The sequence below is a fragment of the Salarias fasciatus genome, chromosome 22, assembly GCF_902148845.1.
Source record: "Salarias fasciatus chromosome 22, fSalaFa1.1, whole genome shotgun sequence".
Lineage (NCBI taxonomy): Eukaryota > Metazoa > Chordata > Actinopteri > Blenniiformes > Blenniidae > Salarias > Salarias fasciatus.
The window spans coordinates 20,635,297-20,661,136 of record NC_043765.1 but is presented as its reverse complement, the minus strand read 5'-3'; the positions used below and the strand labels follow the sequence as shown (position 1 = coordinate 20,661,136).

Below are 25,840 nucleotides of genomic sequence, written 5' to 3'. Positions count from 1 at the left end.
CAGGGCATTGGAGCAGATCCCAGCTGATTATGGGTTCAAGGCAGGGAATGAGGTATAAGGACATTTGATTGATGCAGATGAACAACAGCATCCATTCTGAGCTTTAAATTATATTTAACAGGCTCAAAACTGAAAGAGATGCTAAGGATGGAAGTCAGTCCCTCAGAACATTGATCCTGATCGTGTACTGTGAAGAGTAATAGCTGGAAAGTTTCTAAATAATGTGAACTGCCTGTCTTTCTATCCAATCTAACAAAAAAAAAAAAAAATCAAAACCTAAGTAGATATAATACATAATAAAAATTCAAAAAACAAACTAGGTCAAACTTTATTGGAAATTGCAAAATTGCAAAAAGCAATACAAATACAAATATTAGTACGATGTTGACATAATCTTGATAATGGCCAATTGAAATCATAATCATAATCCCCCTGGGGACATTCTTTTCACACATCCTATTTCTAAGATACGGCTGATTTGGTCACATTCGGGCCGTTCGGGGAGTCGATGAGGGTCAAGGGTCATTGTTCAGGGATCTAACCTGCAGCCTTTCAATCCCACTGCTCTTGTCTCTAAACTGCTCCTCACCACCCAAAATGCTTTTGTGTATTGCCAGTTGAAATTACTAAAGGACATTTGTAGAACTGGAACATCCAAGCAATCCGACAGAATAACAACTCAAAGTGCAATAATTCTGTTTCCATTGTAAACACACATCGAGGACAAAAGAGGGACGGCAAAATGGAAATATTTTCTATTTTTATCCAAACTCAACCAGTAAGCACAACCTTCATCTGAACTTAAAACATGTCCTAACCTGAAATTGGACAGGTTTCTCATCCCTCCATTTTGGTCCCCACATCAACATTTGGCCTCATGAAACAGTGCAAACGGAGTATTTTCCCCCTCCAGGGTTGAAGAACATGGCCGGACTGTGTCTATTCACACAGATGCTTCTAGTCATCGCGCTGGGTGCAAATGCCCGCTTCACAGGCTTCACATAGATCCGTCTCGTGAGGTTTGGTCCACTTCTTGACCATGTCTCTTGGCGTGTCTCCTTCATCTTCATTGTAGCAGTTCTTCCGGATTTTGGAACACAGCTTCCGCAAAGCTGCTTTCATGATTTCCTTGGAGAAACCCGGGAGCAGAAATACGTCGTGGCACCGTCGACATGCCTGGCCAAAAGGCCGCATGATCACATTCCCCCTGCGGCCTCGCAGCCGGTAACGGAACAGAACGTTCACGCGGCCTGAAGGCCAGGTCCTCCGACAGTTTGCACACCGAAAACTGTGAATTCGAGATGACAGAGAAGATTTTATGACAGAGTCACTTTGCTGCTGAAATCACTTCATCGTTTCTTACACAGGAACTGTGATATTTATGCTCCTAGACTGACTGTAGGTTACTTTATTCCAATCACATATAATATGAACTGGATGATCATGACTTAACACTGACTCATTTTGTTTGTAGCATAAAAAAAATCAGCAATAAATATTGCTTTGAATCGTTTGAAGTTAGTACAGTAGGATATAGTGAGGATACAAAACAAAACATACTTTCCGATGGTGTAGTGAGTGCAGACTTTCCAGCCCTTCTTCCTCTCCTCTTTGCTGACTTGTTCTGTCTGGCTGTAGTTAAAGTTGAGAGTCCACGAGTCTCCATAGTCCAGCTCACCGCCATCATCCACAAGATCCTCAAAGGTCTCCGACCACAGCGAAGGATTCCAATCTTTTGGAGGGAAATATTAGATGCAAGTCAGAATTTCAGATGAATACAAGGTGCTTAATCAGTCATTTATGGACAAAATAATTATAGCTAAGGTATAAGAGTTTGCAAACTTAAAATCCATCCAGTGAAATGTGATTCAAGTCAGAAAAAGCCATTCGAATGAAAAGTTTCACTTGCAATCTGACAGTCATTAGAAGTCATATTCATTGCTTTGTATATTTATTTTATTGTGAAGAGATGGGTGTACTAAGCCAAGGTGAGGCCAGAAGCACAAGGAAGAAGTTTTAGTGAATTAATAAAAAGGAAGCAAAGCGTGAGAACTGTAGCCGGGGTTATCAAAGAGTAGGGTTTTTGTTTTAATAAATACTCTCGTTGGGCCAACTCGTCAGTTAAAATCATCACTCCTCGTGTTTTTAAAGTTTACTGTATGGTGGAGTCGCTACAAATTACTGTAAAAACGGATTAAAAACCGTCTGGAATTTTAACAACTTAAAGGAAAACCTTTTGTATGTGTAATAAGCTCCACTGTTTTATCTTTTTTTATGTTTTAAACATCTATCATTTTAAAACGGCAGTGCAAGAAATGCTGCAAAAATGAGCAAACTTGATCAAACAAGCATCACGTGACATTTCGATGGAAACACACACAAAAAAAAGTAAAATAAAATATCAATAGTGTGTTTTCTACCTCTCGATCTGCTCATGGTTCCGATGTGATCCCTGGAGAGCGGGCAGGAGCTGAACAGGATGTCTGGGATGAAACTGCGTTTTGATTGTGACTGAGGCCCTTTTAGGCATCGTTTTCATTTCTGTGCTCGTCAGCGCGCGACAGTGTCGCACAGCTGGTGCAACAAGGTGCACGATGCTCTAAGTCACACCTGAGACCAGGTTTTATCATTTATAGACGCACTGATTATCAAAATAAGAACTGAAACACAACTTTGTGCTCTTGTATAACTATTTCTCAGTCTTGATCAGTTTATCTACAACCACTTGGTTTTTTTTTTTCAATTCAGTGTAAAATAATTAATTTTCCCAATTTCCAAATTTTCCCTCAAGTTATTTGACTAAAACGACCTGGTGACTGATGGATTTCCTTTCATATTGAGGACCAGTCTGGCTTCAGCTCAGCAGAGGGCAGCATCAGACAGCTGGGGGACCAAACGGCTCTGAACACCAGGGGGAGGGCGTCCTCTGGTGCACACTGGGAATAAGTTATTTTAGGAACTTTTAGGATTTCCCACAAGTCACAGGGGGTTATTGCATCACTGTATTCAGTCTCTTTCAAGGTAAGTAAGTATTGGGTCTCTTTTGAGAAAAGGAAACTGAAGTGTTAATGCACAACCATGTCAAGGATGGATCGATTCATTTTTCTGAGAGGACCAAATGAGAAAGTAGAATTACTGTGGAGGCTCAAGTCTTAAGTGTATTGAATCCTACCTCATATGGAAATATTAGAAAGCAGTATGTCACAGGGTTTTAATAAAATTTCTGCTCAGTATCAGTCAAATTCTTATTTTTTGTACCTGTGTTGACTGAAAATAATGCTTAATCTTGAAATGCAGCAGAAGGTCGGCCCACAATCATGAAGAAGTGCAGAAATCACACTTTTGATCCGGCTCAGGGACTCAGAGTGGTAAAAATGCCTCGATCAAGCTCACTTTTCTAACCTTTTCTAACCTATGTTCACTCAAACAATAAGTGCAAAAGTTACCTTTTCAGAAAAGCAAAACACACTCCAGAATGCATCACTGTGTTTCTTAATCTCTCGTTGAATGGAAAGATCAGCAACAGGCTCATGAGGCTCTGATCTGATGGAGTGTCATCATCCTGTCACCTGATGAGGCTTTAAGGAACAAGATTATTTTCAAAACAACAACGAACCACACAAACTGTATCACACCTTTAAAAAATACCTGAAATACACTCATGGCACATGTTTGTGGGACTTTTCACCACACTGTTAATATGTTGTTGAAGGTTAGCTGTTCACAAGTGAATTTCTGAGCTCTTTGTTGTTTTAGTTCCATCAGACTGAAAAAAAAGTCAGGTTTTTCCTGGAAGCCAGCTTAAGCATGAATAAAGCACAAAATGCCTTCCTTGAATTTAAAAAAATATGATGCTGTTGAAGGTCATTTAAAATGTCAGGGTTAATTTCATGTAAATACCTGTAACTTTTTTAAGGTCAGCATAAATCATTGCTTGTTATTTTGGATAGAAATAGAGGAATTAAAATCTTGGAAGGCATTAAAGTGATCAAACTGTCACATTTATGTACACATATACTCTTTTGGTTGATCGGTAGCGGTGTCACAGCTTTTTGTATTTTCAGGGTGAAAATGGGAGTACGAGTAATTTGCCAAAGCAGAAAATGAAAATGAAGCCTTAACTTATCAAACACGGTCTCTTACCTAATCAGTTTTATTTACCACTTTATCAAACTCAGTTTCACCGGGTGCTGGAGCCGAAACTCTCTGAGTGTGGCTGGAAACACCCCGGAGAGGTCAGCAGTCCATCACAGGGAAACGACAGCCGCACACACACCTCCAAGTGATTCATCAGTTAACTCAACTCCATGTTGTTGGACCGTGTGAGAAAACCAGTGTGCTGGGCTGAAACCATCTCATGCACAGGTAGAACATGGAAACTCAGGAAGGAAAGGCCAGATCCGTGAACTGCTACCCATCACACCATCATGTGGTCATGCTTGTCTGAGAGAACGACAGTGATGTCTTTTGTCATTTGGATATAATGCGGTGTCTTTCATGGTACAATATTTATTCTTCAACATATTTAACATGGACAAATTTACTATAAATTTTGATTTTGGGAAAAAATTGAAGCTCCCTCTTTTGTTTTGCACCTTGTTTCATCCAGGCAGCTTTCTTATAGCACTCTCTACAGCAGCCTCAGAGTGACTGATCATTTTCTTGAGAAAGGAATTCCCTTATTGCTTTTCACGAAAAGAATTTCAACCTGGGGCATGCCGCTGGATTTCCTCCTACGTAAGCGTCCAGCCTGTTGAAGCTTCATTCAGAGTCCAAAGGTCAAGACCAAGCCTTCCGCAGGTCATTTAATGTTCGCCATACAGCCTGGCGTGAAGCAGTACATGAAGGAACAGTTTCAATTAGCCTATGTCATTACGCCCCAGTTCAAAATATGCATTTGATTGATTTTTTTTTTTCCTTTCAGTTTTGATGCTTATAAATGTCAAGCTTCGATATTAAAATGCTGGCCGACATGTTAATCTGTCTGTGAAGTCATTCATTCCCATTCTGCAAATTATCTTTATGAAAGTGGTAATTATAGCATCAGGATGAATACACCTGTTAAAGGTATGCAGTAACGCTGGTCTGGTCTGTCATCCTCTCTCTCTCTCTCTCTCACACACACACACACACACACACACACACACACACACACACACACACACAACGCTTAATAGAAAACTTTGTATATACTGCAGGGACTTTCCTTCTAACTGAGCTGTTTACTGTTTAAGATAACACCACTGATCTGAACACTCACACACACATACACACACACACACACAAGGTAACACACCAGGTTTGTCAGGTTCATAAAAGAAGTCATGTCGACATACTCGACCGCAATTATTAGGCGTGAACTGTTGTAACAACATATCAGTATTTATGTAATCACGTCTCACATATACGTCTTGGTTTAGTGTTCTGGGATCAAGTTTTCCTCTCCTGCCTGACGGCCGGTGGGTGAAACTAATTATCCGGTTCTGTCGAAGAAAAGTAAGACCTGGAACAGGCACGGACTGTGCCGACCAGCTAGTATCATTATCTGGAGGGTGGTAATGGGTCTGCAGCGTCGTGTCAGCGGCCCGTACGCAGACACACTCCACAGAAACGGAGCTCAACACTCCCACCCCCTCCCTTATACAACCGTCCATACTGTACGGCGCCGAGGAGGACGTGTGTGTGTGTGTGTGTGTGTGTGTGTGTGTGTGTGTGTGTGTGTGTGTGTGTGTGTGTGTGTGCACCTTTCCCCCGACACAGCGGTGCAAAGATGACCTTGTAGCCTGAGGCTCCGGAGAGTCACCTTATACTCAGGTGTGACATTACAGCGTGAGAAAAGCATGCTGGGAAAGCTCACATGGTCGCAGACATGGAGGACGGCGAGACAAAGACGGAGACTCGGCAGCAGAGTCACAGAGAGTCGCAGAGTGCCCTCTTTGTGTGGCTTTTCTGCATGACAAAAGCCACATTTGAATTGATCTTTGGAAAAAGACGACTAAATGCGACCGGGAACAAAAACCAGACGAATCCTGGAAACGGACCAAGTGGAGGAAAAAGGCCTTTGAAATAAAGATGAAGTGCGGTCTGTGTCCACTGAGCTACTGTCCAGTCCTCTAATAATCCGTCTGCTTTTGTCGAATCTCAACACACTACTTCCCTTTAAGTTTAATTAGTCAGCACAAGACTTTTCCATGTGCAGAAAGTCAGAGGGAAAGTGCCACTTTGATAGTTTGATCTGTAACTAATCTTCCCTTTATCTAAATTACAGTCAGGTAGAACACATATATTTAATACTTAACTGTACATACGATTGTATTATCTCTCTATGTATTTATTGTGTATAATACTGAGAGCAAATTAACAGACATGCCCTCAGTGTAATAAAAATACTCAGTATTTGTATTTCTTGAAGAGCTTGGGTCGGTCTTTCTGGTATTCAGTGGACGGACATTTCTCCTAAATGAGGCCGAGGACGGGATTTTACGAATGTGAAATGGCGACAGTCGTCCCTCTCACAGAGATCACACTTTAAACACCTTTCTGTGGTTGAGTCCTTTTCTCTAATCCTTCTACAGGTAAGTCCTTTTCTCCTTTTTTTTTTATTTAGACAAATCACACTTAAAAACTGAAAGTACTGAGTCTGAAACAGCTATATCTTTGATTGAAACATTACTTTTTGTTAACTCAATATAACAGGAAGAAGTTATAATCTAACAAAAACAGATCAAGTGGTTGTAGGATTTCCGATGTGTCTGTTTTTCAACAAATACACTTTCATTTGTGTTCTCTGTGTCTCCTGACAGCTGTTGGCTATATCTTATGAAAATACATAGGAAGTAAAACAAGACTTGCTTCACGGAATACGTTTTTCTGTTGGGTCTGCTGGTGAATTTGTTATAAAAAGTGAATGAAAGATGAGTGTGGTGGATATCCATTCACCCATCCTGATCATCTTGTCTGAGTTTGGTCTTTTTGGCTTAAAACTTGTTTCATATTGGGATACAGCCTCATAAAACTCTCCAAAATCACTTAGACGCAAAGTGAAGCTAAAGATAAAACGGAGCTTTTTTTTGTGTTTTAGGACGTCTGTGACTGAGGATGGACTGAAATCCATCGGCTTTGTCAATAAAGTTTGTTTGAATTCAAAAAGTCCTCGGCCAGGAAGGCGAGATGCACGCCAGGATTTTGCTCCTGCCCGGGCCTGCATACCTGTTGAAAGGTGGCCAGGTGACTCAGAGAGGGAGGAGAACAGTGCAGAGAGAGAGAGAGAGAGAGAGAGAGAGAGAGAGAGAGAGAGAGAGAGAGGAGGGAGAGAGAGAGAGGAGGGAGAGAACGAGGCAGAAAGAGTCTGGGTGTGGCGAGATGCCTTGAGCGCATTCCTCCCAGCGGCCGCACCCTGGTTTTCAGCGTCTCTTTACCTGCTGCTGTTTGTTGCCGGAGCTCGCTGGTGAAAGCAGACTCCCGGCTCTCAGGCGTCTCTCAGCAGCCGTCGTTTTCACATGTAGTACTCGGTGTGTGTTGCTGCTGCTGCTGCTGCACACCTGCCTCTGCGGGGTTGCACATTTGCATAAACTCGGGAGAGGGTGAAGAGGCAGAGCGAGGGCATAACAGATTAAGACATGGCTGCACGGGCAGACTTTTCAAACAGCGGACACGCCCTCTGGAGCAGGACTGAACACACAGTCAGGCTCCTCAGTGTGTGTGCTATCAGAGGCCAATCAAACAAGGCGTGCTCTGCTTGATAGACACGTCTCAGGACAAAGGACGGTTCATATAAAGTACACACACGCACACAGCAGAATATACCTTTGACAAGCATTACACACAGTTTGAGAGCTGGATTGTTGTGACGGAGGAAGACTCCAACATGCAGACAGAGTCACAAAGCAACAGAGGGAATAAACTGAAGGGGGCAAGTTAAGTTTGAGGGTGATCCTTCATGTTTTGGTCATAAATGTGAGAGAAAAGTTGCTTAATCCAGCATCAAGTTAAATAAAAAGCATGAAACTACACGGTAAAACAAGCAGTAAATATAAACAAATAAAAACAGCCGTAAACTGAAGGCGGAGGAGGCAGGTTTCACTGGAGGTTCATGAAATGAGAACAGCTGGGGTCTGCTGATTCAGCATAAAAGTTTTACAGTGGAGAAAAACAGCAGGTGACTCACTGGCACAATGCTGCGGACGGGAACGTGATCGCAATTAGAAAATATTGTGATTGGTGCTGTGTTTCTGCGGATCACGGGATCTTTGTTAGAGGAGCGAGGAGAAGGCCGGTTTGCTACAAACGTTACTCTTACCTGAGTAAAACAATTTCAAAATTTGACGCTTGTAAAAGCACATTTATCAATTCGCTTGCAAATAAAACTTAAAAAACAGCAAACTCATCCAACGCAAGTAAAAGAGTGGCAGTAAAACGCTTGTGGTGTTCTCTTCATGCCAGTTAGACTGTTATTAATTGTTGCCAGACACTTGGTAATCTTCCAAAAGAGTCATGACTGCAAACAACTTTACTGCCATTCAGGCTCACAGCGTGAGTGGAATCTGTTTTCTCTGGAGGAGCCACCGGGGATCTTTAACCATCTACCCAACAACTGTTTCCTAGAAGAATGAGTGGCTTTCTACTCACCAGTGGGGCGGAGCTTTAAAGGTGGCACAAGGGTGGAGATAATCGGATTATGAAATGTCATTAGTTCTCTCATTCTGCATAGTTGTCGCCCAAGATTTTATAAAAGAAATTTTAACTCATATTTGTTAGTAATTTGAATAGAGAGTGAAAGACTGCATCTACTGTGATCTAGTTTTCTATCTGAGGATGTTTCCTTTTAAATTTTTAACAGCAGAGATAAAAATAAAGTCTTCTGAGTAGATTACAGGCTGCAATAAAGAAGCAAGTGAAAGAAAACAAGGTAACCAAGGTGACATTTCCAAACATAACAATGTTTGCAATGGAAAATAAATGAAGAAGTTGTACTTTATTGACGAAGAGAAACAGTTCACTGAGCCAACATAAAGTTAAAAAAATATACATACACCAACTCAGCCTTCATTTTGAACATTACTCTGCGTCCCCCTCTTATTTAAGTCCTTTAAAATCCTCTGGGTCTACTTCTCTCAACAGAACAAACAGTACAGTGGTCAGACTACCAATGTTTTTGACCCAAATAACCACTTTGTCACAGAATGAAATTCGTTTGGCGCTGAAAAAATATATCTAAGCCTTAACATAATGACAGTTATTGTCATTATTCAGTCCCTTTAGTCAGACTGAAAGAGTCCTTTAATAGTCTAGGTTTATTTGATACGCCAAGTTTATATTTCTGTTTGCAATAAATTAACAATGAAAAAGAGAAAATTCTTTCCTTTTATAATGTATACTTGTGTGTAATCATCAGAAACCTTCAGGGAGCCCCATGTGGCCCCTGACCTTTGACCTAACTCTTTTTAAATTGGAGGTGTGTTGACAATCCTCGGCTTAAATTAAAATATTTTCCTGAAGCCTGTCTGGAATAAATGACACGATGGGAAAGTTCTTAGTAGAAGTTTTTTTGGGGGGGAAAAAAAAAAAAACTTAATTGGCGTAAAGGCCGCTGTTCAGAGAGAGAGGGAGCTCCCAGTGGCCTCCTCCTGCTGCTCGGGGAGGAGTCTCACCGGTGGGAAAGCCCTGCCTCGCAGGAGTCGCCCCGCTCCTTCCTCCTTGGCGGCGCGCGCACTGGCAATAGCGGCGGCGGCTCCGGAGCTTTACGCACGGCCGACAGAAGCGCACAGCCCGGGCCCGGAGCGGGGGAGCGTGGAGCGCGGCGTCGCCTCGTCTCCGTTTGTTTTGCTGGCCGGTCGTGGAGGGCTCGCACGTCCTGGAGAGGGGGGGCCGGGGGGGGCGGGGAGGGGATCCGGGTGTTTCTCGCTCCTGTCCGGTTTGAGGAATGCGGCGGACGCACGGAGGAGAGTGACACCAGCCGACGGTAGCGAGGAGAGGAGGCGAGCTGCAGCGGAGCGCAGAGGTACGGCATGGAAATAGAGAGCAACTGTGCAAATACCAAGCGGGACAAAAGGAGCTGCTGCACAGAGGGTCCATTCAGACCCCATCTATTCTCTTCTAACAGCCCCTCGCTCTCTCTTTCACTGTGATCTTCTCTGTTTTTCAACAATTTCCACTGAGTCCCTGCTGGGATGTATCTCTCAATATGATCCAGCTTGTATCTATTCTCCATTCAGTGCTTCATTATTGCCTATAAAAGTGAACTGAGGGGTACTTTACTCATAAAAGTTGGAGGATGGAGTCATCCAGGTGGCTGCTGTTCTACATCGCATAAACCTATACCCAGTACTGTTATTACATGGTGAACACAGGCTGACAGACCACACTGCTCCCTCTCCACTCCTTTGAACTCCTTCAAAAACAGCAGAAAACAGCAGCTACACGGTCTCAGACTGTGTGGCGTTGTTTTATTGTACTGCAGTCAAGTACAGGTAATAAATAATTCCTGAAAAAGGAGAGGCCCTTTTTACAAGCGTGTCCAGTACTTTGGTTGCACAGTTCAGTCACTGTCAGGTTTTAAAAACGTCTCTAATCAAAAGCAGCCTCTGCCTTCTAATTATGAAGTTAAGCCAGCGTGCATCATGTCAGAAACACGTCTGAATGGACGCACAAGTATGTTTGATATGTAAAAGTACAGAATTTATTTGCAGCAGCATGTTGAGGTGGATTTCACTTCTCCAAGCGTCGACTTGATTCATTCGGAGTGAGTCACAACTTCGGAATAATCCTGCATGTGGTTATAATTTGAGGGGAACATTGAAATGCCAGTGTGCTTGCTGTGTGTCCGTGTGTTTCCTATTATAGATTCAATCCTCTGTCGTTGGCCTCTACCATTCATGATTTGGTTTTCCTCGTATGTGATATGCAAATGTCTTGTAATACATACATGCAGGAGTAATGTGTGGCCGAGAGAGGAAGGGGCAGCAGCAACTTTTTTTTCTTTCCTTTTTGTGACTTTATTGCTGGATTTCCACCGGAGTTGACCGCAGGACGTGTGGCGGTTGGAGCAGATGACGGGAGACCTCAGCAGACCTGTTTTTCTAGCACTGCCGCCGTGTAAAAAAGAAAAAGAAAAAAAACGTACACCTAGCAGAAGGGAGGATACTGCGCTGCCTCCTGTACAGTATGCATTCATCTGACCTTTAGCCAAATTTTCTCAGGCTCTCAGCAGTCGCACCGAGGTGTGATGATCCGCGGGGAGACGGCTGCCGCTGTCTGCGCCCGTCTCGGTGTGTGCGTGTCGATCTCGCTGGAATCGTCCTGACAGGAGCGTTTGGAGGCGACCTGCTCGTCCCTCCAAACCTGTTTGCAGGTATTCTTCTGCTTCGACTCCGTTCACACCGAATGGCTGCACACGAGAAAACGAATTGACCGGGGAGGAATGCAGGATCAATCTTGGTGTTTATTTAGTGGGGCGTGTTCAGGTGTGTGTGAAAGTGAGAGGCAGAAACAAGAAAGTGAGTGAGTATATGTTTTTTGATAGTTGCTTCTCTTCAGTTCTTATTTTTTTATGATTCACAAGTCGGGGCAGAGGAGAATGCTTCCCCCCTTCGGCTCTCTGCTTGCCGTCTCGTCTCATGTCAGCGTTCGCAGAGGAATGCTGAGAATGGGCCATTTGCACGCCTGGTGAGCAAACCTTGTCCACATCGGAATATTGGGCTCATCAGCAGTGTGAGAAGCGGCAGTCTGCCGCCGCCCGCCTGTCCACCGCCGGTTTAGTGTTTCAGACCGGCTTTTGTTTATGGTAGATTTAGGGCAGCCTGGTTCTTCATGTGGCCAACAGAAGACTGTAAAGCAAAGGGAGGAACGCGCTCGGATCTCAGACATTGTCTGTCCACTTTGTACAGTTTGATGCCTGCTGCAGTTGCTATGACAACAAACAAAGCGGCGGGTATTTGTCTGAATATCCGGCCAGGTGAGGCACGGAGGGCCTGTTATTGCCGCTCGTCGCTTTATCTTTTCTCCTGATCTTTCCTTCTGCAGAGACCCAGAGGTGAGGATTCTCTGCCAGTATCACCGGTTTCACTTTCACCTCAAGGTCGATCAATTCTGTTTGGATGTTGTCCTCAAATGTGCCTCAGAAATTTTTTCAATAATTCTCCTCGAGAATAAAACATTTATTACAGCCAACGGCTTTATAGTTACTGCCATTGGTCGTCAAATGCCGTGCCAGACTGTTGACCGTACAACAAGCATCTTAAATGCATCTGGGACTGTGTTGGACCATCTTTTCATTTTCCCTACATGCTGAATGAAAAGAAGCGAGCAACACATTTTAACAGCCCAAACCCACTCATGGCAGGATTTGAAACACAAAAGTTCCTCTATTTTCAGGATGAATACTTCATTTTCTCACAAACAAGGTGGTGGCTGGTAATAAACCGATGTCCACATGGTTTTCCTCGTCAGAAACAACAAGCACGTTTCCGCAGACGTCCTGCTTCCCCTTTTTGTAAATGAGTGTTGATTCCGGGTCCTGGAGTCCAACAGAAACTCCCATTTATGACTTTTACTGCTCCAACACACGTTGATCTTAACAAGCGGCTCTTTTAAAGGGCTTTGTGCAGAGCTTGGCGAAGACACGTGCATTAGATTCAGGTGTATTAAAGACGACATCCTTGCAAATGAGGAAATTAAAAGTTGGGATCTCTATGTTACAGTGAAGCTGCCCAGTGATTAAATAAATACAGAATCTAAATACACAAAAAGCTCTTCTTGCTACTTGTCAGTGCTTCCTGAGGTGTACTGGTCCTGACGAGCACAGACAGGTGTACTTTCTCCCTCAGTTTGTGATGAGTTTTCAGGTATGCATCGTTTTACAATCTCAACATAATTCACCTGTACGCACACGACGCTCCGTGTTGCTCCCGCTCACAACAAGAACTGAAAGGTGCGAAGCTAAACAGATCAAAGTTCTCCAGATTTCTCTATTTTAGGAGCAGAGCGAGAGGAAAATAATTCCCGCCGTGCTTTCCTGCCCACTTTGGAAACATTCAAGGGGAACAGCACACCGCAAAGCCCTAATTCCTACTGCTCAGAAGGAAACAGGATGTCAGCCATTTTGCCCATCAGATGAGTCACAACGCAGCGGCCTGTTGCAAGCTTTCCTCAGGCTACGCCAGGCCGGGCTCCTCCATGACTCACCCGGTCCCCCGAGCAAGCCGGGCTCTCCCGGCGGACGTGGGCTGAGCCCTCACCGCCAGCCTCTCACACGATGTTTACAGAAAACAGGCTGGACACGCTCGCAATGGATCGATCACCAAGACTTTCCTTCAGTAATAGTTTCCACATTGATGAGCATGTCTTAAAAACCGTTCAGCGGTCTGGTGTCCGTCACTGGATCAGCCACCGCGCTGACGGACATCAGAACGGCATCAGATATCAATAAGGAAACGTGTTGTTTGGCTCAGAGGATCGCTAGAATCAGATCTGCGGATTGGAATCAAGCCGGACATGTTTATCAGAAATGCTTCCTCTTTCTTCCGCCCACTTCATTTCTTCATCTAATGCCAAACAAAATATTGTAAGTCGTTTTATTTATCTCCTGGTGGCAGAGAAGCGATCAAATATTCCTAATTCTGATGAAATCAAGATACTGGTTAATGGCTTTGTTTGAAAATTGAAATCAAATACTGCTTGAGGATTTCCTCGGTGAAAGTGGGAAAACTATATTTGCAGTTCAGTGTTTTCTCACTCTAAATAAACTTTGTGATGGCGGCCTTGAGCTAAAGCTCCGACTGACTGAATGTTTTGGTCATTTGTTGTTTTAATTTGTTTGTGTGGTTAAGCTGTCGTTCTGTGGCTTATCGACTCTTTATTTTCTCTTCATTCACTGTCAAGTGAACCTGACACAACGCTCCTTTTAAAAGGAAAAAAACCTCATTCAACCTCTTTCATCACATCAGCGGACGCTTACTTTTCTACCTTTAGTATTTTTTTACCTGAAAGGTGAAAATGCTAAATTAGCTTCTTCTGTTAAAAGTATTTATTTTCTGCAGTGTCTGAAGGATCTTCAAACTTGTAAGAGATGAGTCAAAGCTTTTGTTTTTTTGTTTTTTTCTGGTTGCCTGGTTATTTGGTGGTTTGTGGCTTTTTGAGTATTTTGGGAGTATTCTTTGGTTTGTGTATCTAGAACAATAACAATTCCAAGTTGTTGTTTTTTTGAAGATCTTTATGATGCCTAAATACATAAATGACATCTGTGGCAGATTTATATAAAAAAAATATAATTAAATTATTGACTTCTTTCTAACATTTGTTGTTTTTCTTTGCGAGTCACTCCTTTTTCTAGTGCTTAACCTTCTTTTTAAAAAAGAACATTGCTGCCGTCACCACTTTAAATTGATTCTGTTCAAGTCCTGACATAACTGAAAGCCTCTGAGTCAATCTGCTTTTCACGGTGAAGTCTGGGTAGCGACGCGAACCGCGATGCACCAGCACAACGAGTTTCCTGAGCAGAGATATGAAAGAACCTGTCGATACACCTCCTGGTGCCTCTCCCTCCTCTCCCCGTTGGACTTTCTTCCCTCTCCTCCTGCCATTGTGCTTTCTATTGCCTGCTGTACTTCTTTGTCCTCGCCTTTTTGTACAGTCGAATGTCGGTTAATCATTACTGCTGCTACAAGCTGGACACTTCACTGCTGAATAAATGTCGATTGTCCCATCAAACAAGCATTTAACCTGTGTACAATGAAACTGAAGTTTCCTTAAATAAATTGTGAAATAATGATACTTTAAAAAAAAACTGATTTTCCAACTGATTTGAAAGCGCTGCATTGGCTCATACGTGTCATCCTAAAAACTGAACTTTCACAGAACATTTCAAAGTTAATATCTGTGTCAGCCAACAATGTGTGTAGACGACAGCTCTGACTTAGTGGGAGCTTCGTTCAAAGTCAGCTCTCAGTCAGCAACAATAGATGCTTTGTGTCGGTGTTGAGAGGTAATCCAGCTGGTGTGTATCCTGACACACGGCGCTCTTCCTCCACCCTCAGCGATATGCAGCTCAAAACAGCTTGTGTTGTCACTGATGAGGAGAAACCGTCGTTTACAACTGCAAAGTCAATGTGACTTGATGTGCTTTTGTTTGTTATCTAAAACACAGTAAGAGGTTGTTCAAACCTGACTGACTCCTCACCGTCTCTTTATCTTGCACAGATTGACTCGTCTTTTCCCACCTTGACCTTTGAACCCCCACATCTTCAGCCATGCCGAACCGATCTCAGAGTTCATCGATTGGGGAAAACCCTCTCGACCCAAACTACCTGCCCCCGCATTACCGGGAAGAGTACCGGCTTGCTATTGACGCTCTGATAGAAAACGACATCCAGGTAATCATCTTCCTGAGCTAATCATGAGCTGTAATCAGTCTTAACACGTATACTTAAATGTAGACACAGGATGCAGCTTCATCACTGACTAAGCTTGAGCCTTTCCCGTTACAACAGGGCTACCATGAATTCCTCAAGGGTGCAGACGTCGTCAGCTTCCTGGCAGACCCGGAAATCGACTACATCAAGTCCACGATCCAGATGCCCACCCAGACCTCCAACGTCCCCGAGCTGACGTACCATGAGGGAGGTTTTGATGCAGACGGCTCCTCCGACACCTACTGGCCGATGCAGTCTGACGTGCCCGCCCCGGGCCTGGACCTGGGCTGGCCGATGGCCCAGCACAGCTTTGCTGGGCCCACAGAGGTCACGACTCTGGTCAACCCCTCTGATCCCGACATGCCCAGCATCAAGGAGCAGGCCAGGAGGCTCATCAAGAGTGCACGTCAAGTGAGTAGAACAGGAGTAAAGAAAGCAGCTGAAGGCTCTGAAATGTGGAAATCTGGTTTGTATTTAAAAAAAAGGACTGGCCGACACAGTATTCATAACTGGTTACATGACCTTGTCAGTTGTAAATGTCAATGGGTGGGTGCACTGTTCATGTCATAAATTAACTCACATGGAGAAGCTTACTGTCTTATCAATATGTGCTATACAAACAGAAAAAAAGTAAAGGCAAGATAAAAAAGCTGTAGAGATTAACGTGTGAGTTTCCTGCTTTATCTCAATGGTTGATCTCACTTTTCAGCTGCCTCCGCAGAGCTTTGCCACTCCCTTTTCAGACAATTCTCTTAACAGGGCAGGTCGAAGTCTAAATTAAAAATATAATCAACAGAACTGAGGGTGGCAAACGTCACAAGCAGCCGAACCTGTTTGTGTGGTGGTTCATGTCTTTATCTGTCCTGCATTTCTGCCTGTGCTCACACTGAGTGCATGTCTCTTTTAGTCTGTCTCTCTCCTGTTCCCAGGCATGAGGAAAATGTTTCAACATGCACACGCAGCACACACAGATTCAAAGACACACGGCACATGCATTTTTCTACACTAATGCAGTTATGCCTCTGCTGAGCAGTATGCAGTTATAAGTCACTCTGCTGATACATTGTAATTCATATCAAATGTACGCATTGCTGGGCAAAAGCACTTTGGAGGTACAACACTTTCTTCCATTTATTTTTTTCACGGTATAAATTGAACAGAGTAATGTTTTAATTCCTGAACTAATTCTGAAGCGATCTCTACACAGTCCAATCAAATGCCATGTGGCCCTAAATGTAAAGGCCTGCTGATGTTCTGTCAAATTGCATAAATCTGAAAGAGTCTTGATTTAAAATAACCTTCAACATCAAATGCAGGAACATTGAACACAGAGTGTTTTCTACCAACAAAGGTGATTCTGACTCTCTAACTGACTCTCCTGTGTTTGCCGTTCATCTCCAGGTCATTGCCTTGGTGATGGACATATTCACAGACGTTGATATTTTTGCCGACCTCTTGGATGCGGCCGCACGCCACGTTCCCGTTTACATCTTGCTGGACGAGAAGGAAGTTCATCACTTCATCTCTATGGTCATCAACTGTAGAGTCAACTTGGAGTTAGTTCAGGTGAGTTTTACTTTTAGCTACATTTCTGCTATAAAGCAACTTTCAGAGTTTCTATCAAACGTTACCAATAGGCTTGTTTTCATCTGTGACAGTCGAACTTTTGGTTTCATAGATGATGCGCGTGAGGACTGTAGCAGGAATAACCTATTACTCGCGGACCGGGAAATCATTCAAGGGTCAAGTCAAAGATCGTTTCCTCCTGTCTGACTGCAGAGCCGTGCTCAGTGGGAACTACAGGTGAGTCGCTCATTCACCGCTGCCACTCCACTCAGATGTTCTTCCTGCAGCGAAAGAGAAACGGTTTGGCTTCATTTCTCACTTTGTCTTCTAGCTTCATGTGGTCTTATGAGAAGATCCACCGCTGCATCGCTCACCTCTTCCTCGGGGAGCTGGTTGCCACCTTCGACGAGGAGTTTCGCATACTTTTCGCTCAGTCAGAGCCTCTGGTCATCGATCCATCCAGTGGAGCACTGGTTTCCTCTGACAACACCGGCGGTTTCTTGGGCCCCCAGTTTGGCTTGAAGAGGACTCAGTCTTTGCGAAACCCCATAGGTTACAGAAGGCCAGAGATTACCCCTGCTTTCCCCTTTGGAGACCCCGATCGCAACTCGGCGCTTCCCTTCCGGAGGAGTGACCCATTCCGTCACACCATTGAACCCGGAGCGGGAATTACAATTGGGAAGTATTCGCAGCAACAGTTTCGTTTGCAGCAGTCGTTCTTCGAACAGGGGAGGTCCATCGTATCCAGGCAGATGGAGATGAGCGGCTACAAGAGGCACAGCTATGCAGAGGGAACGCAGGAAAGCTACTCATCCTCGAGGCAATACATGAAACACAGGGTCATGAACAATCTGGACGAGACAGACTTTCAAAGGTAGGTAAAGGTTTAATACCTGCTGATATCAAGGCGAGTTATTCAGAATGTTACATGTGTTTAACTATGATAATGTGTATGTATGACTGTCTCGTTACAGGGAACAAATTCAAAGTAGCCATTTCTACACTGAAGGGCCGGGACCAGGCTCTGGCCATGGGCACTACGACAGGCTTCGAGGGCGTCCACACCTCGCCATAGACCAGTATTCAGAGTCAAGCTTCCGCTCAGATCAGGAGACCCCTGGAAGCTTTGGCAGAGACTACTTTTCGTCTGAAGACCTGAGAGGATCTGAAGGGCACCACGGACCTCCGGTGGCTGGAAGATATGGAGGAGGAGCTTCACAAAAGAGACCAACCATAGGACAGGCGTATGCCTGCCAGAACTCACCCACACAACTTCACCCACCAGAGAGGAAGTACTTCCACAAGCAATCTGATCAAGAACAGGATGAAGATCCAAGTGTAAAGCAAGGCCTGCGGAACTGGAGAATCCACTCGTATCTCAGCACTTATGAGGACGGTGCAGAGGAAGGCTTGAATCAACCGATAGGGCCTGATGCATTCGATGATCCTTCAGCACCTCAGCAACCAGCTGCAGCTGAGAGTTCAGTTCCACGTTTTGGAGGGAAGGAGCCACAAATTGCTTCGTCCAAACCCAGACCAGATATTTTGAAACCACGCTTTGGGAAACCCCAGTTACCTGAAACCAGCAATAAAGATTCTGTCCTGCCAACAGCCAAGGGTCTGCTGCCCTCACTCAGTGACTTGAGGCCATCTGCACTTGATAAACGGGAAAGGGAACTGGAAAAAGAGAGAGAGACAGAAAAGGCTGCAACAAAGGAAGAGGAAGAGGACAGTAAAGAAACCACAGATCGCTTTCTGTCCAAACACGAATCGTTTCGCTCACGTGTCAACCCACTCCTTCAACGTAGCTCCCGTTTACGTTCGTCTCTAATCTTCGCGTCCTCCAAGGAGATACACAACAGCAGCGTAGCCCTCAAACCAGCCACAGAGGAGGATGACGAGTTAGACAAAGTACGAACCTCCTCAATTGTGACTCAGATCCTTGAAAAGAGGAAGCTAAAGACTCGAGAGCCTTTTGACTGGCGAAAGAAAGACGAGGAGAAAGACAAAACAGAAGACAAAGAAACCGAGAAAGAAGAAAAGGAGACTAAGGAAGAGGTGAAGCAACAAGAGACAAAGGTAAAAGAAATGCAGCTTAAATATGAGAGCAAAGCAAAAGAGCTTCAAAAGCCCCATGAAGAAGTAAAGTCAAAGCCAACTGTGGAGAAATCTGAAGTCCCCGAACCAAAGTCTTTGAATATGAATGATCCAGCAAATCGACTGCAGTATTTCAAAGACCTCGCTGCAAGAAGACATGCCTCAAGAATGGAGACAGAGTTATCCACAAAAGTCCCAGAGCCAGATGAAAAAAAGCCTGATCTTTCTCAAAAGCCCCCGATCAACACCTCTACAGCTCCAAAGACCAGTACTGCAAGTTCAGAAGAACATGCTCCAAAAAAGTCAGAGATCTCAAACAAACTGGCAGAGCTCACTCGTAAAGCTTCATTTAGTTCAGGTAAGGCTTCAATAGTCACTGCCAGGCCATTTTTGACCTCCACGAAGTCTTCAGACGCTTCGCCACCTCAAAAAGAGGAGAGCACATCGGAGAGCCAAAAGAAAGATGTACTCAAGTCTTTAAAGCCTGTTCCTTCACCGAAGCTCTTCAGAAGAGACCCGGTGAAACTGAGGCCGCTGAACCCTCGCCGCATCTCCTGCGACGAAGAGATTCTGACCACCGACGCCACAGACGCAGAGAAGAGCGAACTGAAGAAGAGTCGTTCTTTGTCTTCATCGACTTTGTTACACGACGAGGGTAGAGAAGGACTCCGAAAGGTGATGGGGTCTAACACATCCATCAACACTATCGGTGAAGGAAAGGGTGACGGCAAAACGCTGGAGTTTCTGAAGAAGCAGACTCAGAGGCTGAAGGGATTCTTAGGGCCCAAAGACAAGGACAGGAAAGCCTCTGTCGATGGAGGCATGAGCACAGTCGTGGAGGTCTCTGCCGATTCAAGCAAAAAACCGAGCTCCACAGCGGGAGAAGTGGCACCCACCGCTGCCGATCCAACCACGACCAACCACAAAACGTCCGTCACAAACCGGTACCAGCCCCAGGGCAGCTCCGTTTTGTTCAGCAGCAACTTACGAGATGACACCAAAGTCATTCTGGGGCAAATCTCAGCAAACAGCCAGAAGAACCGTCAGGAGCGAGAAGAAACGGGAGGCGACAAAGAAAGCACGGCGGGAAGCCAGGACAAACAGAACTCCTTGAAAAGGAATCGATTCCTCCGACCAGCGGGCAATCTCCAGGAGCGGGAGGGATTACTGAAGAGGATAGAGAGCCTGAGGAAGGAGAAGAAGGTCTACAGTCGCTTTGAGGTACTCGATCACTGCCAAGATGATGTATGCATGAAAAAGATGAAAACACAGACGTGAGAATAAGTGGAAACGTAACCAATTTAGTATGACTGTGATTGAAATCAAATTACATTGTTAAAAGTCAACATTCAAAAATAAAAACCCTCTTATCCAAAATTTAAGGGTTTCACATGATCAAGTTATCCTCAGAAATTAGATTTGAATCTGAAATGGATTCACTGCAGTAATCAGCGTGTCTTTGAAATAATGTGTTTGTATTTGACTATTATGTTTTGTTTTTTTTAAACCAGAAGCAGCAGAACGGTTTACTTCAATTAATGTTTATTTGAAGTTACCAAACAGAAGATGAATGTTTAACTCAAAGTCTGCTTTTAGACTCAGAATGAAATTGGTGAAACAGCCAAACTTTTCATCTTTATATGTAAAGCTAGATTTTGTAGCAACCACAGTGCATCGATACAGTATTTCTAAAAGGGAAAGACCTCTAATGAATGAATGAATGAATCAATCAATCATTATTTGGTGCTGTGCCCTACTGACGTTGATAGCGGAGTGATAATTGATGGTTTATCCCTGTTGTTCTGTTAACAGATGGGGAATAATCTGGGATAAAGAAAGACGGAGCAGCGACCTTTTATTTGGAAACTCTTAATGCGAGATGATCAAATGCACCCACTGCCCACATGTGCCAACAGCATAATCGGACCCACCGCGGCAGTCGTTTCTGGATTTTTGCAAGAAGTGATGAAACTTGAAAAGACAATTTAAATATACATATATATATATATATATAAAATACTGAAAATAAACTAAAGTGATTGAGTTTGGAATGTGCCTGTTCGCCAAGACCTGGTACTGCTTTTTTTTCCTTTTATGGTGACTGAGAGCAACAACAGCGAATCCACTTGCATGCTGGCTGCACGGGCTAATGTTTCACCGATGGCAGGGCAAATCACCTGAAATGAAAACTTGTACCAACGTGACTGAGGGATTTGGAGAGAAAGACGTGTGCGCACTGCAGCTGGGGGAAGAGGAATTGATGCCAGTTGCAAAACTTGGTAGCACAGAGCCGCGTGTGTAGATGAGAGTGTTTCTGTAAATGTTGATTTAGCTGGGAAACTGAATTGAAGAAAGCGTCCTTATGGATTTTTTTTTTTTTTATGTGTTGTTGATATCGGGGAATGATTTAAGTGAAAGGGTTATTACTATCCTACAATAATTGGCGCGAAAGAGAGAGAATTATGAGGAGTAGAGTGAAATGAAGGGCGAATGAAAGGTGAATGTTCAAAGTAAATCTATAGGATTATAAGGAATGAAGAATTGGAATCAGAAAGTTAGGAGATGTGTTGTCTAATCTCTGGTGTTTGTGTTGAAGCAGCAGCATGACAGCTTCGAGAGAATGCAAAAGCGGTTTTGAGCCAATTCCTCAAAAGAACGAAATGTACTTTTCCCTCAAGGCGTGGACCAACTTCTTCGTGTCGTCTGAGTGGCTTGTGACAAGTCTGTGTTTTAAAGTTAATAAAGAAATAAAAAAGCATTTAGAGTTCTCCTTAAATACAGTTGAATAGGAAGTCTTACACTGCCCTTTTGCTTTCCCAAACTTTAATTACACATGACCTGTTCAGATGTTAAAGGACAGATATATAAAGCAGAGGTGGAGCAGTGCCATGCCTCCTTACGTAAGCCACTTCATTTGGAAGAGCTACGCCCTACGCTGGACTCCAGACTCCTTTGTTGGTCGATAAGCATTATAAAACCAAAGACTTTTTCTACGCTACAGATCTCACACTGCTTGACAGCTTGGCTTCAAAATACATTGTTTTTTTAGTGTTCATTTGCAGAGTCCGTCAGAAAAAAAAAATCGGTGCTCTCTCGTTAACACTTCAGGGGTTGCATTGTTTTCTATGCAGGAATATATTGTATATATTTATATTAAAAAAAAGTGGGGGGGGCTTGTTGATATTTTTATTAACAAATTAGATTGTGATTTAACTCGTGGCTCTTTACAGGTGTCGTCTTTTTTTCCCCCATGTGCCTTGTGTTTGTAATTATTAAAACGTGAGTGTGAAATCTTGGCTGTAAAATCCAAATGGCATTAATTAGGATGGATCAGATGCACAGGGTCATTGTTGTTCAACATCAGATAGTATTACATTGTATTTGAGATACTGCAGGAAACAACGACGAACTTTTATTAAATCTCTTTCAAACTGAACTCGGTTGTGACTGTTTCACTGCTTTTATTCATGAACTTTCATAACATTTCATAAAGATGACAAAAAGGCCGTAACGATGTAACGTTCCACCGATTCAACAGACTGCTGTTAGAACCTAAAGACCATTTTTGGGCATTTTCCATATGAAAAACAATATTAATGGAATGTTTTCAGTTTTATGTCTCAGACATAAATCGGCGGCAGAAAAGCAAACTGATGATATAACAGACAAGATGCCTCACATAACGAATAAAACAAAAACTGTCGGCAAAGAATGAAAACCAGCCGAAGTAAGGTTAGGTGTGTGTCAACGATAAAACAGGAATTCTGACTAAAATACACCACCTCCTGACACTGTTAGCTAATCAAACCCAGACCCAAAGTTTAAGAACATATTTTTCACTGAAGAAGAGATAACGGGAAACAACATGCTTTTAGCCAGAGGTGCTACAACTGAACGGCTTCACTCCTGAGTCTCCGACAGCTTCTGTTTCTTCAGCTCTTCCAGCTCCTGACTCAGTTTGTGCAGCTGAGCCAGCTTCAGTTGTTCTTTCGGGATCGCAGAGTGAGATCAGATCAAAGGAGGAGAGCAGATACTGATTTTTTTTTTGGCGTCTCCAGAATCGGTGTGGCTGTGTCAGGAAGGATTTTAAATACTGAGAACACTCACCAGCTGACAGCAGCTGCCTCTTCGTGTTCTCGGCGCTTGCTAATCCTTCTGGGAGTCGTTCTGGGGTCTGAGTGACAATGTCAGAGACGGACGTTGTTAAAACCAATCTATCCAAGAGGGTCAGTAAGCTATAGGAATTAAAAAAAAAAAAAAACCCTTACAAAGACTGAGTACAGATTCTTGTGTTGCTCCATCAGCTGATGCAGCTGGTTTTCAAACCTCATCCTGCAAACAAAAAAAATATTCGACTCTCTCATTTCTAAACATTTCTAAATGCGCTGAATGGCTGCTTTTTCAACAGGTACCGCTGCTTCCGTTGCTTTAGCTTGTATTCCTGGATTTCATATCTGTGCTGCTCCAGCAGCTCCTCGCTCTTCTTGTTCTCATTCAACTGCCTGCGAAACACACAGGACTTATCACACAGAACCAGACGGAAGCAGGAAAAGCAACAGAAATCTCCAATGATACAATCTTTACATTGTTTCACTACCTTGACAGCAGTTCTGCCATTGAATTTAAATTTTTATTTGCTGTTTCTGACATAATCATAATACTGAAAACATTCGTACAACGCCAAAGAGCTGTGATAACCTCGGGGTCATTTATCTTCTATTGATCGAAGTCTATCAAAGAAACCTACAAAGGAGTCACGTACTTTTAGGTATAATCAGATTTTTTAATATTCTTCTAAACAGATTTAGAGTAACATGTGTTTGGAAATGGTTTATTAGACAAATATATAACGAATCCTTAGAATGCAAACACCTTGTGGCAGACAAAAGAAAGAACAATTTACAGATGGGCCCAAATTTCAATTTATTTTAGGTTATGGGGATATTTTATTGCTATTCATTTTTTAAATCGTTTTGAAGGCTCTGAAATTACTGTGAAAACAAAACAACAACAGTATAGTGAAAAGTGACTGTCATCACCAGCAACAGGTCCTGGGAAAAGCAGCATGTCACAACAGTGAAGCTGCACCACCAGGCTGTTATGACAAATTGCTGCCATCTAGTGTTACAAATCACAAACAAGCACCGGAAGACGAGAGAGAAAGAGTTTCCGCTCTCCGCTGCCAGCTCCAGACCATCAGTGATGCTCTTTATGTGGAGTTTACCTGAGAGAATCCTGCTCAGACTCTTCACACTGGAACTGCAGCACCCTGCACAGCTCTGAGGAAACTCACAGTCATTAGTGTTGACAAAAGGACAGTCAATCAAACCTTTAACACTACGTGGGGCCAAGTCAGATGAAAATCATTTCTAACTTTCTGTTGTCAGCATGTGTGCACCTTCTTTTTCTTTATGGATTTCTTCCACTTGGTAAGCTTCAGACTGCACTGTAAAAACAAAACAGAAAGGGACGAGAGGAAACAGAGGAGCAGAGAGAGGGGAGGAGCCGAACAGGCCCAACTCTGATCACATCACATCACAAACACAAGCAGAGTGCTAACTTTCATCAACAGATTGTACATCAGCAGATTAACACTTGATTAAGCTTCCGTTTTTTTTTTTACTTTACTTTTTGTTTTAGATGTGAACAGGTTATGCTTATGTACTGATCATATTTGAAATTTTCCTTGGGAGAACATATCTAAATAGATCAATAAATCTTAATCTAAATACATATAAAGTCAGGAATCTGTAAAAGATTTTGTTTCTAAAATGTTCTTACTGTACCACCTATGAGTTATCTCTCACCCAAAATGATTCCCGTGACTGTCACCACAAAACATGTTGACATTAAAGAAATCAAGACTGATATTACTTCATGATGATAGGTCGCATTAATTCAACTTTACAGCAGACAGGAACTGGAGTGAAATATGTCTACTGAACATAAATGTGTTGTCTTTTTTTTTCCAAATAACTTTATTTGGGTAAACATGATTATCGATGTTACTCACAAGAAGAAAGCTCCTTCTGTAGAGCCTCATTAGTGGATTCCAAGTCCTTAATTTCCTGCTCCAGAGATTTTTTGCCTTTAATCATAAGGGAGTCCATCAGACCTCACTTCACAATTAGAAGAGATTTATTTTTAAATTCACAAAGACATCAGGATCAGAATGGGTCATGAGGGGTGTTGCTGTTCCCCTCAAGCCAGAGATATTAATCATATCTCATAAAGCTCCATTCATCATGTTCTGATACTCCCCGGAGGGAGTAACAGGTAAGGATATACCTCACTGACGATAATGCTTTTCTGCGTTCACTCGGAGTATAGGTTTAGCGCACAGCCGCATGACTCACGGTTTTAAGATTCTCTTACAAAACACATAGGTATGCTCTACAGAAACACTCAGAAAAACTCTGATATGTACAATTCAACTTTAAAATTTGGTTTATTTATCCTATTTTTGTCTTACAAGTAAAGCGAAGTACGTCCTCATTAGCATAGTCCGACACCACCGAGTTTCCTATTGGTCCCCATCACCAGGACAGTTTTTTAATCAAACCAAGAGCTCTGTGTGAAGGTATTTGCACTTTGTGCCAGAACTTTCGCGTTTTGAGACACGAGGATCATGCTACACGTGATCGCGTCGAAGACATTTCTGTAACGATCACATAAAAAGTGAAAAGACGAATGCGGAAATGGAGAGCACAGCTGTGCAAAGACTACACAACACGTCAAGAGAAACACTGTCCAACCCGATTTAAACTACA

General features: G+C 43.2%; 3 protein-coding genes and 1 non-coding gene across 4 annotated transcripts; 1 reads left to right on the top strand and 3 right to left on the bottom strand.

Moving 5' to 3' along the window:
- Nucleotides 1-882: 882 nt before the first annotated feature.
- Nucleotides 883-2,436, bottom strand: LOC115409826 (receptor-transporting protein 3-like). Its single transcript, XM_030121102.1, has 3 exons — nucleotides 2,421-2,436; nucleotides 1,561-1,732; nucleotides 883-1,288 (listed from the first exon to the last, which is right to left on the bottom strand). The coding sequence occupies exons 1-3, from the start codon at nucleotides 2,434-2,436 to the stop codon at nucleotides 958-960; spliced, it is 519 nt and encodes a 172-aa protein (XP_029976962.1). The 3' UTR covers nucleotides 883-957.
- Nucleotides 2,437-9,844: 7,408 nt separating this feature from the next.
- Nucleotides 9,845-22,506, top strand: fam83hb (family with sequence similarity 83 member Hb). The gene is made up of 8 exons (XM_030120418.1): nucleotides 9,845-10,000; nucleotides 15,196-15,368; nucleotides 15,486-15,818; nucleotides 16,809-16,973; nucleotides 17,086-17,210; nucleotides 17,305-17,847; nucleotides 17,948-20,291; nucleotides 20,883-22,506. Exons 2-8 carry the CDS (start codon nucleotides 15,246-15,248, stop codon nucleotides 20,901-20,903), a joined length of 3,654 nt encoding a protein of 1,217 aa, XP_029976278.1. The 5' UTR covers nucleotides 9,845-10,000; nucleotides 15,196-15,245; the 3' UTR covers nucleotides 20,904-22,506.
- Nucleotides 22,469-25,348, bottom strand: LOC115409305 (synaptonemal complex central element protein 1). The gene is made up of 7 exons (XM_030120421.1): nucleotides 25,084-25,348; nucleotides 24,469-24,516; nucleotides 24,295-24,349; nucleotides 23,483-23,572; nucleotides 23,339-23,402; nucleotides 23,178-23,244; nucleotides 22,469-23,056 (listed from the first exon to the last, which is right to left on the bottom strand). The coding sequence occupies exons 1-7, from the start codon at nucleotides 25,178-25,180 to the stop codon at nucleotides 22,971-22,973; spliced, it is 507 nt and encodes a 168-aa protein (XP_029976281.1). The 5' UTR covers nucleotides 25,181-25,348; the 3' UTR covers nucleotides 22,469-22,970.
- On the bottom strand, nucleotides 25,237-25,369 carry LOC115381027 (U8 small nucleolar RNA). The gene has a single exon (XR_003930397.1). It is a non-coding gene; the product is annotated as a U8 small nucleolar RNA (small nucleolar RNA).
- Nucleotides 25,370-25,840: the final 471 nt, after the last annotated feature.

What these genes read in the sequence shown, in the direction of transcription:
- LOC115409826 (XM_030121102.1), bottom strand. An exon ending in ACTCACTACACCATCGGAAA is followed by an intron (nt 1,289 to 1,560) that starts GTATGTTTTGTT and finishes TCGAATTCACAG; the next exon opens with TTTTCGGTGTGCAAACTGTC.
- fam83hb (XM_030120418.1), top strand. Translation starts at nt 15,246, where the DNA reads ATGCCGAACCGATCTCAGAGTTCATCGATTGGGGAAAACCCTCTCGAC. An exon ending in TCATCAAGAGTGCACGTCAA is followed by an intron (nt 15,819 to 16,808) that starts GTGAGTAGAACA and finishes GTTCATCTCCAG; the next exon opens with GTCATTGCCTTGGTGATGGA. An exon ending in GACGAGACAGACTTTCAAAG is followed by an intron (nt 17,848 to 17,947) that starts GTAGGTAAAGGT and finishes GTCTCGTTACAG; the next exon opens with GGAACAAATTCAAAGTAGCC.
- LOC115409305 (XM_030120421.1), bottom strand. Translation starts at nt 25,180, where the DNA reads ATGGACTCCCTTATGATTAAAGGCAAAAAATCTCTGGAGCAGGAAATT. An exon ending in CTAAAGCAACGGAAGCAGCG is followed by an intron (nt 23,403 to 23,482) that starts GTACCTGTTGAA and finishes TTTTGTTTGCAG; the next exon opens with GATGAGGTTTGAAAACCAGC. An exon ending in GAGGCAGCTGCTGTCAGCTG is followed by an intron (nt 23,057 to 23,177) that starts GTGAGTGTTCTC and finishes CGATCCCGAAAG; the next exon opens with AACAACTGAAGCTGGCTCAG.